Source organism: Eschrichtius robustus, chromosome 4 (assembly GCF_028021215.1).
Source record: "Eschrichtius robustus isolate mEscRob2 chromosome 4, mEscRob2.pri, whole genome shotgun sequence".
NCBI classification, from domain to species: domain Eukaryota; kingdom Metazoa; phylum Chordata; class Mammalia; order Artiodactyla; family Eschrichtiidae; genus Eschrichtius; species Eschrichtius robustus.
This window is the reverse complement of record NC_090827.1, coordinates 43,288,360-43,304,250: the sequence shown is the minus strand read 5'-3', so window position 1 is coordinate 43,304,250 and position 15,891 is coordinate 43,288,360. Positions and strand designations below refer to the sequence as shown.

The 15,891-nt window shown below is 38.0% G+C and overlaps 1 protein-coding gene across 6 annotated transcripts in view; it reads right to left on the bottom strand.

The window, feature by feature from the left end:
• The window catches only part of ARFIP1 (ARF interacting protein 1), a 138,863-nt gene that overhangs the window by 41,054 nt on the left and 81,918 nt on the right, over window positions 1–15,891 (bottom strand). For all 6 annotated transcript variants that reach the window (XM_068542636.1, XM_068542642.1, XM_068542640.1 and 3 more), the window contains one exon: window positions 4,984–5,205. In XM_068542636.1, the coding sequence (XP_068398737.1) occupies window positions 4,984–5,205 (222 nt within the window). The remainder of the gene's footprint in view (window positions 1–4,983; window positions 5,206–15,891) is intronic.

Below are 15,891 nucleotides of genomic sequence, written 5' to 3'. Positions count from 1 at the left end.
TTGGACCTAAAACACCCAGTTTTAGTAACAGGAATTATTACCTAATTAATAACAAATGAGTTATTTTAAACAATAATACAGAGCAGTAAAAAACTGGAATCACAAGAACTAATTGATAATTGATAGTAATTCGGGCTGTGGAAACTTTCCTAATCTCAATGTAGATGTTACCCTCTAATTTGAGAAAATGCAATTTAATAAGGTGCCATGGTACAACAGAACTAGGAGGAAGAAGGCATGTGATAAAATGGTAAAAGTCTAGTTTGGAAATTCAAACAGTTTGGGAATTCATATCTTGATTCTGCCACTCAATGGATTTGTGTCTCTCATGAATAACTCAAATTCTTTGGGCCTCCATTTCCTTACTAATAAAATGAAGATAATTCGCTTACAAGCTTGACAGGAAGTGTAACAAGGCAACCTGTATAAAGTTTCTCACAGATGACAGGCATTCATTAAAAGATCATTTCCTATCCCCTTCAGGAGATTTGACTTTTTTTACTGCTGGATATTGGTTGTTTCTCTAGAAAATGAAGAAACTGGACTAATCTATAAATTCTTCCTCAACCTCCAAATGTCACAATCTCAACAACAGCTATCGTAACCATCATAATTTATTTAGTGCTGCTATGTGCCAGCCCCTGCACTATGTATTTTCCAGGAATCTCAGTTAATATGGCATAAGGTGGAAGGAAGTGGACCCCAGCTCTTCACTACTGTACTCTATAAACTTTTCCTCAAAAAGAACCAACAGGCAAAGAAGGGAGTTACTGTGTTGGCGGGTGTGACTGATCCTGATTACCAAGGAGAATTTGGACTGCCCCTCCACAATGGAGGTAAGGAAGAGTAAGCCTGGAACCCAGGCGATCCCTTACTACTACCATGTCCTGTGATTAATTTCAATGGAAAACTACAACAGCCCATTTCAGGAAGGACTGCTAATGGTCTGGACCTTTCAGGAATGATGGTTTGGGTCACCTCACCAGGCAAAGAACCATCACAGACTGAGGTGCTACCTGAGAGCAAATGCAGTATGGAATGGGTAATGGAAGAAGCTACAACCATGTGACCATCTGTAGAAATGAGGACTATAATTCTTATTTCTTCCTTACTTTGTTATGAATGTTTGTGTGTGTGTGTGTGTGTGTGTGTGTGTGTGTAAAGCAAGTACCTTTGTTTTCTTCCCTCTCTTATCTTTCCTCCCTTACCACATAAGATATATTAACTTTACATCATGATATATAGCTATTGTTAACTTAACACCATAGTAATTAAGTTTCAGGAGATCAAGGAAAAAAGTGATCCTCACCCAAGGACTTTGCATCATCTTCTAGGGAAAGAGTTACTGTGTCTTTGATAGTACACAGGATAGTTATATCACATTAGGTGGAAGTAAGACTTTATTGTCTTGATTTGGAGATTAAGTGTGGTTTAAAGAGATGCATATAAGTGCTGCTAAGTTGACAAAGGGTGCACTGTGATGGTTAATTTTATGTGCCCACTTGATAAGACTATGGTGTCCAGTTGTTTGGTCAAACATCAGTCTAGATGTTGCTATGAAGGTGCAGATTTTGTGATGTGATCAACATTTACAATGATAAACACTGAAGACGTGGTTTAAAGTTGACTTTAAAGAGATTATCCTCCATAACATGATGGGCCTCATCTAATCAGCCGAAGGTCTTAAGAGCAAAAGTTTGAGGTTTCCTGGAGAAGAAGGAATTCCGTCTTCACACTGTAACACAGAAATCTTGTCCAAGTTTCCAGCCTTCTGGCCTACCCTATGGATTGCAGACTTGCCAATCTCTATAATAGTGTCAGCCAATTCCTTAAAATAAATCTTTTGGGTGTGTGTGTGTGTATGTGTGTATCTCCTATTGATTCTCTTTCTCTGGAAAACCTTGAATGATACAAAAACATCCTCCTTGTAAATGTTGATTCCAGATTTCAAATTCATCTCCAGTAGGTTCTAGTTTACCATTACTTTTACATTTATAAATACCAACTAGAATGTTCAATTCAATGAATTTTTAAAAATTTCTATATTATATGTTTCCTTCAAATCACTTTTGTATACACACTTACTTTCAGCATTTGTTCACTAACAAATATATCAAGTACATTTTGGTGCATAAACATCATAAAAGAAGTAATATCATGTCTTCTTAGCAAAATAGGATGGTCCAGATCTTTAAAAAAATGTTGCATGTTGGAGTTGTTCCTGTTGAACAACTAACTAAATGAAAATACCTGGGATAGTTTGTGCGTCAACTTGGTTGGGTCATGGTGTCCAAATATTTGGTCAAACATAATTCTGATGTTTCTGTGAGGGTGTTTCTGAATGAGATTTATATTTTAATTGGTGTACTGTCAGTAAAGCAGACTGCCCTCCATAACGTGAGGGGGTGTCATGCAATCAGTTGAAGACCTTAATAGAACGACTGACCTCCCCTGGACAAGAAAGAATTCTGCTAGCAGACTGCCTTTGGACTTGCACTGCTACTCTTTCCTGGGTCTCCAGCCTGCCAGCCTACCCTGCAGATTTTGGATGTACCAGCCTTGCCAATCATGTGAACCAATTTCTTAAAATAAATCTCTATATAGCTATATATGCTGTTGATTCTGTTTCTCTGGAGAATCTTGACTAATACAATACCATATTTCCTTTTGTCCTTAAAAATACATTATTATTCAATGACTCTTTAAGAAAATTCACGTAGGACATCATCATTGGAATACTTATAGCCCGCAATTTCACTGATATTATCAATTTTGCCATCATTGTTAAGAGTCAATACTGCTATCTCTTTGCAGTCATCTTCTGATTTGTGTAATAATTGTGAAATGTATTCATCTGGTATTGTAGTCTCTTTCCATTATGTGCAAAAATGAAAAATTCCAAAATTCTTAATTGTGTTGCATGAACATTAAAAAAAAAAACAACTACATAAATAGTTTCTCCAGATTTCTTTTTGGCAATGCAAACAAACAAAAAGTATTTATCTCACTATTGTATCATTCTTCTAGGCAATGCTGTCATTCTTTAGTTTTCTTATTGTCTTAGTCACTTTTAACATGGTAGGAAAAAACTGATGAGTAATAATGAAATAGTTCCTAAGGTGGTGAAACAGCAAAATGTTTTAAGATATAGGAAAATAGGATCATTAAGATCCCATATCGTGTCTTTGATTTCCAATGGACCCATATGGTAGTTGCAAGATAACAAGTTTTATTCTATTAAAAACATAAGTAAATTTTCTCATTGGAAGACCTCTAAGAAAGAATAAAGTCATGAAATACCAATCCTTACAAAGAGTTAGAAATGCTCAAATAAAAAACTCAAAAATTCAAACTGGGTCCAATGGACTTGAATACTGAGGATTACCCTCTCAGTTCTGTTTTAAAAAAAAGGACTTCACATCTGTAAAAGAAAGATAATAAAAGTACTACTAGCTAAGACTGAGCATTAGATGAGCTAATACACATATAAACCACTGTATCTGGTGTATAGTAAGTCCCCAATCTCTGTTAACTATTATAATTAATAGGTTCTACTGAATACAGCATCAGTGATAACATTACTGCAACACTTCCCCAGACCCTATACTCTGGCTACCTCTCTCCATACTGTGGGGATTTTCCTCTGGGTCACAGGCCATCGAAAGATTCCACTTAAAGAGACAGCAAGAGATCATGGAAAGGGACTTCCCTTGTGATCCAGTGGTTAAGAATCTGTCTTGCAATGCAGAGGACGCTGGTTCAATCCCTGGTCGGGGAACTAAGATCCCACATGCCATGGGGCAACTGAGCCTGTGTGCCACAACTAGAGAGCCCATGCGCCACAACTACCGAGCCCACTTGCTCTGGAGCCTGCGCACCTCAACAAAGAGCCTGTGCGCTGTGTGTTGCAACTAAGACCCGACGCAGCCAAAAAATAAATATTTTTTTAAAAATGCTATTAATTCTTATTTTTTAAAAAAAGAGATCATGGAGCAACAAAAAGGCCTGGATATAAATTCCAATTCTATCTTTCATTTGTTTTGTGAGTTTATAAAAACTACGTAACCTCTCTTGGCCTCAACTTCCTCATCTATAAATAGGGGATAACATTTCTTGCAGTGTTAGAAAAATTACATGATATAATGGTTATAAAGCACCTAGCCCATTATACTGAAATTGTGGATACTCAATAATTGCAGCTGTTATGATAACTCAGCTTCCTAAATATTAGTTTCATTCCTCTTTTTGACTGTCTAATGACTCAGTTAGAATTGAATCTCAATGTTTTTCTCAATATTGTCATCTGCAGCCAAACTTTCTTTGTCCAAGATTCTAGATATTATCAAATGATTTAATGCTCTAAATTATCTAACTGTGCAAGTTAGAAGTCTGTAGGCAAGGAATTTCTGTACCTTTTGGCTTCACATGAGTTAAAAAAAAAAGACATAAAAGGAGTCACTTAAGATATCATAAGAAATTGTTAATAATGCTTTGCTGAATACTTATATAGATATATACAGAAAAATAATTTCATTCTAAGATTCATTTTACACTAATGATTTCAGTAAAAGTGTATCACAAATCCAGTCAAGCAAGCTACTCTTTGCTCAGGACATTCAGAGACTACGTAGGAGATTTTCAATAGGTGCTTGAATTTACTTTTTACTCACGCCCAGCTATATATATAGCTATGATTCTTTCTAGGCTCAAGCAGGCTGAGTACTCTTTTTCCTTTCCTTTACCAAGTTCCCTTCCCCTGAAACCTCCGGATGACATCTTCTTTAGGGTACAACTGGACCACTATGTTGATAAAAGTCAGTTGGGCCTTCTTGAAAATTATATGAAATATCTTAAAGAACACCACAAGATTACAATTTTATTAAGAATTCAGCGAATCAGAAATGTAACAACTTACCTCTTAGTATACTCCTATTGCCATTTTCATCCCCCTCACCCCCCAATATTTATTTCAAATAATCTTACATGGAGTTCTAGTGACTTCAAACTCAGGTCAGCAAATGCATCTCCAAGTTGCCTTTGGGTATGCACCATCTGGAAAAGCTGGGTTGACAATGTCTGAGCCAGTTTTAGAATATTTTCATATTTTTTCTTGTTATCTCTTAATATATCAATCTGAGCTTCAAGTTCAAGGTCCACAGTTCTTGATCCACGGCCCAGCTTCTCAGATATAATTTGTCGAGTGCACTAAAAGTGGAAAGATATACTTTGTTTAGGAAGAAAAAAAAGAACAAAAGAAAAAAACAGTAATACAGCAATCCAAAGTGCAAATGCTGGAGCATATGGCATACACCATTTTTGGCTTCAAACAAGCTAGCCTAACAAACTGAAAATTGTCAGCCCCCTTAGAGGTTCATCAGGACTCAGAAAGTAAATTTATCAGACATGTTTATTAACTATTACTTATTATAGGAAGTTTTAAGACTTATCTAGCTAATTTATATACTGCCAGATGAGCTCTCTCACATAATCATATTTCAAGCTTTGTGCACTTCAGTAGATTATTGAAAACAACCAAGATACTTGGCACTGATTTAAGAACAATACTGGACTATTAATATAGGGATAATAAGAATACCAAAATTCTACTCTCTTATTCGTTTCAAATGCTTTTTTTCCTCCTATTTTCCCCTTAAATGGCTGTGTATATGTGTGTGAGTAGGAAGAATGAGGGGAACAAAGGAAGGAGAAAGAAGAAAGAGGAGGTGGAGAGGGAGGGAAGGGGGAGGGGCAGAGAAAGAGAAAGAGGTAGTGATTACAGACTCCTGAATTGTTCTACTTTTGCCCAGATAAAATTAAATTATGCTATTCTATTCTATGTTACTCTATCTCTGTCCCAGAAATAATGATACAGGAATTTACAATTTTTTAAAGTACCTAAACTTTAGAGCACATGAAAATAAGTTTTCTAGTAATTTTTGATAGAAATAAAAAATTACAAGCAAATTCACTACTCAACAATACATTTTTAGAGTAACAATGTAGGGCATTAATATAATCCTTATCATTTAAATCTAACAAAAATATTCTAAAAAGTAGTAAATAAGTTTTGCAATTTTTAAAATTTGCAAATTTGTACTTTTATCATGTCTTTCAAAGGTTTGGTCACAGAATTAATATATATTGTAAAAGTTAAAATAATGAATGAAATAAAAATGAAATTCCTGGGCTTCCCTGGTGGTGCAGTGGTTGAGAATCTGCCTGCCAATGCAGGGGACACAGGTTCGAGCCCTGGTCTGGGAAGATCCCACATGCCGCGGAGCAGCTGGGCCCATGAGCCACAATTACTGAGCCTGCGCGTCTGGAGCCTGTGCTCCGCAACAAGAGAGGCCGCAATAGTGAGAGGCCTGCGCACCGAGATGAAGAGTGGCCCCAGCTTGCCACAAATGGAGAAAGCCCTCACACAGAAACGAAGACCCAACACAGCCATAAATAAATAAATTAATTAATTAAAAAAAAATGGAATTCCTCTTCCATCCTTTAATTTAACTAAATAGTAGAAAACTATTAATAGTTTGATGGGTAGTCTAGACTCTCCTTTAAACCTATATAATCACATATATAATATTCTTAAAGTAAACAGGAGCCTATGCTATGCTATACATAATATCCTGAGCATTTCTTTTCTAAGAACGAAGATCTTGAGACTTTTCCTTGTCAATACACATAAATTTATATTTAGCTATTCATATTTTTCTATTCTAAAATTGAAATGAACTCTCTGACACATTCTCTCTTAACATCAACTAAGGATTTTTATGAATAAACATTTTTTTTTCTTTGTTTTTAAATGTGTCTGTGTCTTTTTTTTTTTTTTATTCACACACACACACTGTATTTTATTTTTACAAGAGATAAATAGACTGACACCAAGCATTGTACATGGATGACCACAACAAAAGCAACGATGATTGCAATTACCAAACATGAAACACACTCATACTATGTCATAATATTAACATTCAGTCCAGTAATCCTCCACTGTAACAGCTCCTTTACTTTGCAGTGAAAATTGATTTGTATATTCTTTGCCTCTGAGTCCTTGTGGGATTTTTTTTTTTTTTAAATTCAGACAGAAAGTCACAAAAATTATACTCATCCTCATCAGTTCACTCAGTCCCATGTAATTAATTTTTTTTTTTTCATCTTGATCTTTTGTTAGCACTTTTATGAGTTCATCAGTTTTTCATTAGAGTTCTGAAAATGCTTATTCATTCAGTTCAGCAGTACAGTCAGTTACCAGAAACCTGTACTTGTCAGAGTCTTTTCCATGAATTCCTTGAAGATGGAACCCTTTTATAGGAACATATATTTGCAAAATCATCAGAGTACACCCAGAACTGTCTGTAAATGACAAAAGACTTAAAAATGACCACGGTTAAAGATTTGATGAAAGTTCATAATAACGCAGTTGACAAGAAAATTAATTATTTCTGAGATATACATTTTAAAGTAATAACTAGGATTATTACTTATAACATTATACCAGAACATATAAGATTTTTAGAAATTTCATGTAATGTCTGAAACATTTATATTAACATATTTCCATACATATTTCCATACAAATACAAATATAAGATTTTTAGAAATTTCATGTAATGTCTGAAACATTTATATTAACATATTTCCATACAAATAACCCAATGAAAGTTTAGTATTAGTTGTTTTGTTTGTTTTTTTATACTGCAGGTTCTTATTAGGCATCAATTTTATACACATCACTGTATACATGTCAATCCCAATCGCCCAATTCAGCACACCACCATCCCCACCTCACCGCAGTTTTCCCCCCTTGGTGTCCATATGTCCATTCTCTACATCTGTGTCTCAACTTCTGCCCTGCAAACTGGCTCATCTGTACCATTTTTCTAGGTTTCACATACATGCATTAATATACGATATTTGTTTTTCTCTTTCTGACTTACTTCACTCTGTATGACAGTCTCTAGATCCATCCACGTCTCAACAAATGACTCAATTTCGTTCCTTTTTATGGCTGAGTAATATTCCATTGTATATATGTACCAGATCTTCTTTATCCATTCGTCTGTTGATGGGCATTTAGGTTGCTTCCATGACCTGGCTATTGTAAATAGTGCTGCAATGAACATTCGGGTGCATGTGTCTTTTTGAATTACGGTTTTCTCTGGGTATATGCCCAGTAGTGGGATTGCTGGGTCATATGGTAATTCTATTTTTAGTTTTTTAAGGAACCTCCATATTGTTCTCCATAGTGGCTGTATCAATTTACATTCCCACCAACAGTGCAAGAGGGTTCCCTTTTCTCCACACCCTCTCCAGCATTTGTTGTTTGTAGATTTTCTGATGAGGCCCATTCTAACAGGAGTGAGGTGATACCTCGTTGTAGTTTTGATTTGCATTTCTCTAATAATTAGTGATGTTGAGCATCTTTTCATGTGCTTCGTGGCCGTCTGTATGTCTTCTTTGGAGAAATGTCTATTTAGGTCTTCTGCCCATTTTTGGATTGGGGTGTTTGTTTCTTTGATATTGAGCTGAATGAGCTGTTTATATATTTTGGAGATTAATCCTTTGTCCGTTGATTCATTTGCAAAGATTTTCTCCCATTCTGAGGGTTGTCTTTTCGTCTTGTTTATGGTTTCCTTTGCTGTGCAAAAGCTTTGAAGTTTCATTAGGTCCCACGTGTTTATTTTTGTTTTTATTTCCATTACTCTAGGAGGTGGATCAAAAAAGATCTTGCTGTGATTTATGTCAAAGAGTGTTCTTCCTATGTTTTCCTCTAAGAGTTTTATAGTGTCCAGTCTTATATTTAGGTCTCGAATCCATTTTGAGTTTATTTTTGTGTATGGTGTTAGGGAGTATTCTAATTTCATTCTTTTACATGTAGCTGTCCAGTTTTCCCAGCACCACTTATTGAAGAGACTGTCTTTTCTCCATTGTATATCTTTGCCTCCTTTGTCATAGATTAGTTGACCATAGGTGCGTGGGTTAATCTCTGGGCTTTCTATCTTGTTCCATTGATCTATGTTTCTGTTTTTGTGCCAGTACCATATTGTCTTGATGACTGTAGCTTTGTAGTATAGTCTGAAGTCAGGGAGTCTGATTCCTCCAGCTCCATTTTTTTGCCTCAAGACTGCTTTGGCTATTCAGGGTCTTTTGTGTCTCCATACAAATTTTAAGATGATTTGTTCTAGCTCCGTAAAAAATGCCATTGGTAATTTGATAGGGATTGCATTGAATCTGTAGATTGCTTTGGGTAGTATACTCATTTTCACAATGTTGATTCTTCCAATCCAAGAACATGGTATATCTCTCCATCTGTTGGTATCATCTTTAAGTTCTTTCATCAGTGTCTTATAGTTTTCTGCATACAGGTCTTTTGTCTCCCTAGGTAGGTTTATTCCTAGGTATTTTATTCTTTTTGTTGCAATGGTAAATGGGAGTGTTTCCATCATTTCTCTTTCAGATTTTTCATCATTAGTGTATAGGAATGCAAGAGATTTCTGTGCATTAATTTTGTATCCTGCAACTTTACCATATTCATTAATTAGCTCTAGCAGTTTTCTGGTGGCAGTTTTAGGATTCTCTATGTATAGTATCATGTCATCCGCAAACAGTGACAGTTTTACTTCTTCTTTTCCAATTTGTATTCCTTTTATTTCTTTTTCTTCTCTGATTGCCGTGGCTAGGACTTCCAGAACTATGTTGAATAATAGTGGTGAGAGTGGACATCCTTGTCTCGTTCCTGATCTTAGAGGAAATGCTTTCAGTTTTTCACCATTGAGAATGATGTTTGCTGTGGGTTTGTCATATATGGCCTTTATTATGTTGAGGTAGGTTCCCTCTATGCCCACTTTCTGGAGAGTTTTTGTCAGAAATGGGTGTTGAATTTTGTCAAAAGCTTTTTCTGCATCTATTGAGATGATCATATGGTTTTTATTCTTCAATTGGTTAATATGGTGTATCACATTGATTGATTTGCGTATATTGAAGAATCCTTGCATCCCTGGGATAAATCCCACTTGATCGTGGTGTATGATCCTTTTAATGTGTTGTTGGATTCTGTTTGCTAGTATTTTGTTGAGGATTTTTGCATCTATATTCATCAGTGATATTGGTCTGTAATTTTCTTTTTTTGTAGTGTCTTTGTCTGGTTTTGGTATCAGGGTGATGGTGGCCTCATAGAATGAGTTTGGGAGTGTTCCTTCCTCTGCAATTTTTTGGAAGAGTTTGAGAAGGATGGGTGTTAGCTCTTCTCTAAATGTTTGATAGAATTCACCTGTGAAGCCATCTGGTCCTGGACTTCTGTTTGTTGGAAGATTTTTAATCACAGTTTCAATTTCATTACTTGTGATTGGTCTGTTCATATTTTCTATTTCTTCCTGATTCAGTCTTGGAAGGTTATACCTTTCTAAGAATTTGTCCATTTCTTCCAGGTTGTCCATTTTGTTGGCATAAAGTTGCTTGTAGTAGTCTCTTAGGATGCTTTGTATTTCTGCGGTGTCTGTTGAAACTTCTCCTTTTTCATTTCTGATTTTATTGATTTGAGTCCTCTCCCTCTTTTTCTTGATGAGTCTGGCTAATGGCTTCTCAATTTTGTTTATCTTCTCAAAGAACCAGCTTTTAGTTTTATTGATCTTTGTTATTGTTTTCTTTGTTTCTATTTCATTTATTTCCGCCCTGATCTTTATGATTTCTTTCCTTCTGCTAGCTTTGGGTTTTGTTTGTTCTTCTTTCTCTAGTTTCTTTAGGTGTAAGGTTAGATTGTTTACTTGAGATTTTTCTTGTTTCTTTAGGTAGGCTTGTATAGCTATAAACTTCCCTCTTAGAACCGCTTTTGCTGCATCCCATAGGTTTTGGGTCGTCGTGTTTTCATTGTCATTTGTCTCTAGGTATTTTTTTATTTCCTCTTTGATTTCTTCAGTGATCTCTTGGTTATTTAGTAACGTATTGTTTAGCCTCCATGTGTTTGTCTTTTTTACGTTTTTTTCCCTGTAATTCATTTCTAATCTCATAGCGTTGTGGTCAGAAAAGATGCTTGATATGATTTCAATTTTCTTAAATTTACTGAGGGTTGATTTGTGACCCAAGATGTGATCTATCCTGGAGAATGTTCCGTGCGCACTTGAGAAGAACGTGTAATCTGCTGTTTTTGGATGGAATGTCCTATATATATCAATTAAATCTATCTGGTCTATTGTGTCATTTAAAGCTTCTGTTTCCTTATTTATTTTCATTTTGGATGATCTGTCCATTGGTGTAAGTGAAGTGTTAAAGTCCCCCACTATTATTGTGTTACTGTCGATTTCCTCTTTTATAGCTGTTAGCAGTTGCCTTATGTATTGAGGTGCTCCTATGTTGGGTGCATATATATTTATAATTGTTATATCTTCTTCTTGGATTGATCCCTGGATCATTATGTAGTGTCCTTCCTTGTGTTTTGTAACGTTCTTTATTTTAAAGTCTATTTTATCTGATATGAGTATAGCTACTCCAGCTTTCTTTTGATTTCCATTTGCATGGAATATCTTTTTCCATCCCCTCACTTTCAGTCTGTATGTGTCCCTAGGTCTAAAGTGGGTCTCTTGTAGACAGCATATATATGGGTCTTGTTTTTGTATCCATTCAGCCAGTCTATGTCTTTTGGTTGGGGCATTTAATCCATTCACGTTTAAGGTAATTATCGATATGTATGTTCCTATGACCATTTTCTTAATTGTTTTGGGTTTGTTTTTGTAGGTCCTTTTCTTCTCTTGTGTTTCCCACTTAGAGAAGTTCCTTTAGCATTTGTTGTAGAGCTGGTTTGGTGGTGCTGAATTCTCTTAGCTTTTGCTTGTCTGTAAAGCTTTTGATTTCTCCATCAAATCTAAATGAGATCCTTGCCGGGTAGAGTAATCTTGGTTGTAGGTTCTTCCCTTTCATCACTTTAAGTATATCATGCCACTCCCTTCTGGCTTGCAGAGTTTCTGCTGAGAAATCAGCTGTTAACCTTATGGGAGTTCCCTTGTATGTTATTTGTCGTTTTTCCCTTGCTGCTTTCAATAATTTTTCTTTGTCTTTGATTTTTGCCACTTTGATTACTATGTGTCTCGGCGTGTTTCTCCTTGGGTTTATTCTGTATGGGACTCTCTGCGCTTCCTGGACTTGGGTGGCTATTTCCTTTCCCACGTTAGGGAAGTTTTTGACTATAATCTCTTCAAATATTTTCTCTGGTCCTTTCTCTCTCTCTTCTCCTTCTGGGACCCCTATAATGCGAATGTTGTTGCGTTTAATGTTGTCCCAGAGGTCTCTTAGGCTGTCTTCATTTCTTTTCATTCTTTTTTCTTTAGTCTGTTCCGCAGCAGTGAATTCCACCATTCTGTCTTCCAGGTCACTTATCCGTTCTTCTGCCTCAGTTATTCTGCTATTGATTCCTTCTAGTGTAGTTTTCATTTCAGTTACTGTATTGGTCATCTCTGTTTGTTTGTTCTTTAATTCTTCTAGGTCTTTGTTAATCATTTCTTGCATCTTCTCAATCTTTGCCTCCATTCTTATTCCGAGGTCCTGGATCATCTTCAGTATCATTATTCTGAATTCTTTTTCTGGAAGGTTGCCTATCTCCACTTCATTTAGTTGTTTTTCTGGGGTTTTTTCTTGTTCCTTCATCTGGTACATAGCCCTCTGCCTTTTCATCTTGTCTATCTTTCTGTAACTGTGGTTTTTGGTCCACAGGCTGCAGGATTGTAGTTTTTCTTGCTTCTGTTGTCTGCCCTCTGGTGGTTGAGGCTATCTAAGAGGCTTGATGGGAGGCTCTGGTGGTGGGTAGAGCTGACTGTTGCTGTGACGGTCAGAGCTCAGTAAAACCTTAATCCACTTGACTGTTGATGGGTGGGGCTGGGTTCCCTCCCTGTTGCTGTGGCGGTCAGAGCTCAGTAAAACCTTAATCCACTTGACTGTTGATGGGTGGGGCTGGGTTCCCTCCCTGTTGGTTGTTTGGCCTGAGGCAACCCAACACTGGAGCCTACCCGTGCTCTTTGGTGGGGTTAATGGCAGACTCTGGGAGGGCTCACGCCAAGGAGAACTTCCCAGAACCTCTGCTGCCAGTGTCCTTATCCCCACGGTGAAACAGAGCCACCACTCGCCTCTGCAGGAGACCCCTCAACACCAGCAGGTAGGTCTGGTTCAGTCTCCCCCAGGGTCACTGCTCCTTCCCCTGGGTCCCGATGCACACATTACTTTGTGTGTGCCCTCCAAGAGTGGGGTCTCTGTTTCCCCCAGTCCTGTCAAAGTCCTGCAATCAATTCCCACTAGGCTTCAAAGTCTGATTTTCTAGGAATTCCTCCTCCTGTAGCCGGACCCCCAGGTTGGGAAGCCTGACGTAGGGCTCAGAACCTTCACTCCAGTGGGTGGACTTCTGTGGTATAAGTGTTCGCCAGTCTGTGAGCCACCCACCCAGCAGTTATGGGATTTGATTTTACTCTGATTGCGCCCCTCCTACCGTCTCACTGTGGCTTCTCCTCTGTCCTTGGACGTGGGGTATCCTCCTCGGTGAAGTCCAGGGTCTTCCTGTCTATGATTGTCCAGCAGCCAGTTGTGATTCTGGTGCTCTCGCAAGAGGGAGTGAGAGCACGTCCTTCTACTCCACCATCTTGGTTAATCCATGAATAAACATTTTTTATAAAGGAGTTCTTTTTTTAAAAAGCAGAGAGAGGAGGAACCAAGATGGCGGAGTAGAAGGACGTGCTCTCACTCCCTCTTGCGAGAACACCAGAATCACAACTAGCTGCTGGAAAACCATCGATAGGAAGACACTGGAACTCACCAAAAGAGATACCCCACATCCAAAGACAAAGGAGAAGCCACAATAAGATGGTAGGAGGGGCGCAATCACAGTAACATCAAATCCCATAACTGGTGGGTGGGTGACTCATAGACTGGCAAACACTTATACCACAGAAGTCCACCCACTGGAGTGAAGGTTCTGAGCCCCACGTCAGGTTTCCCAACCTGGGGGTCCGGCAACGGGAGGAGGAATTCCTAGAGAATCAGACTTTGAAGCCTAGTGGGAATTGACTGCAGGACTTTGACAGGACAGGGGGAAACAGAGACTCCACTCTTGGAGGGCACACACAAAGTAGTGTGCACATCGGGACCCAGGGGAAGGAGCAGTAACCCCAGGGGAGACTGAACCAGACCTACCTGCCAGTGTTGGAGGGTATCCTGCAGAGGCGGGGGGTGGCTTTGTTTCACCGTGGGGACAAGGACACTGGCAGCAGAAGTTCTGGGAAGTACTCCTTGGTGAGAGCCCTCCCAGAGTCTGTCATTAGCCCCACCAAAGAGCCCAGGTAGGCTCCAGTGTTGGGTTGCCTCAGGCCAAACAACCAACAGGGAGGGAATCCAGCGCACCAATCAACAGTCAAGTGGATTAAAGTTTTACTGAGCTCTGCCAACCAGAGAAACAGTCAGCTCTACCCGCCACAGTCCCTCCCATCAAGCCTCTTAGATAGCCTCATCCACCAGAGGGCAGACAGCAGAAGCAAGAAGAACTACAATCCTGCAGCCTGTGGAACAAAAACCACATTCACAGAAAGATAGAAAAGATGAAAAGGCAGAGGGCTATGAACCAGAGGAAGGAACAAGATAAACAACTAAATGAAGTGGAGATAGGCAACCTTCCAGAAAAAGAATTCAGAATAATGATAGTGAAGATGATCCAGGACCTCGGAAAAAGAATGGAGGCAAAGATCGAGAAGATGCAAGAAATGTTTAACAAAGACCTAGAAGAATTAAACAACAAACAAACAGAGATGACCAATACAATAACTGAAATGAAAACTACACTAGAAGGAATCAATAGCAGAATAACTGAGGCAGAAGAACGGATAAGTGACCTGGAAGACAGAATAGTGGAATTCACTTCTGCAGAACAGAATAAAGAAAAAAGAATGGAAAGAAATGAAGACAGCCTAAGAGACCTCTGGGACAACATTAAACACAACAACATTTGCATTATAGGGGTCCCAGAAGGAGAAGAGAGAGAGAAAGGACCAGAGAAAATATTTGAAGAGATTATAGTTGAAAACTTCCCTAACATGGGAAAGAAAATAGCCACCCAAGTACAGGAAGCACAGTGAGTCCCATACAGGATAAACCCAAGGAGAAACACGCTGAGACACATAGTAATCAAATTGGCAAAAATTAAAGACAAAGAACAATTATTGAAAGCAGCAAGGGAAAAATGACAAATAACATACAAGGGAACTCCCATAAGGTTAACAGCTGATTTCTCAGCAGAAACTCTGCAAGCCAGAAGGGAGTGGCATGATATACTTAAAGTGATGAAAGGGAAGAACCTACAACCAAGATCACTCTACCCGGCAAGGATCTCATTCAGATTCGATGGAGAAATCAAAAGCTTTACAGACAAGCAAAAGCTAAGAGAATTCAGCACCACCAAACCAGCTCTACAACAAATGCTAAAGGAACTTCTCTAAGTGGGAAAGACAAGAGAAGTAAAGGACCTACAAAAACAAACCCAAAACAATTAAGAAAATGGTCATAGGAACATACATGTTGATAATTACCTTAAACGTGAATGGATTAAATGCTCCAACCAAAAAGACACAGGCTTGCTGAATGGATACAAAAACAAGACCCATATATATGCTGTCTACAAGAGACCCACTTCAGCCCTAGGGACACATACGGACTGAAAGTGAGGGGATGGAAAAAGATATTCCATGCAAATGGAAATCAAAAGAAAGCTGGAGTAGCTATACTCATATCAGATAAAATAGACTTTAAAATAAAGAATGTTACAAGAGACAAGAAAGGACAATGCATAATGATCAAGGGATCAATCCAAGAAGAAGATATAACAATTATAAATATATATGCACCCAAAAAAGGAGC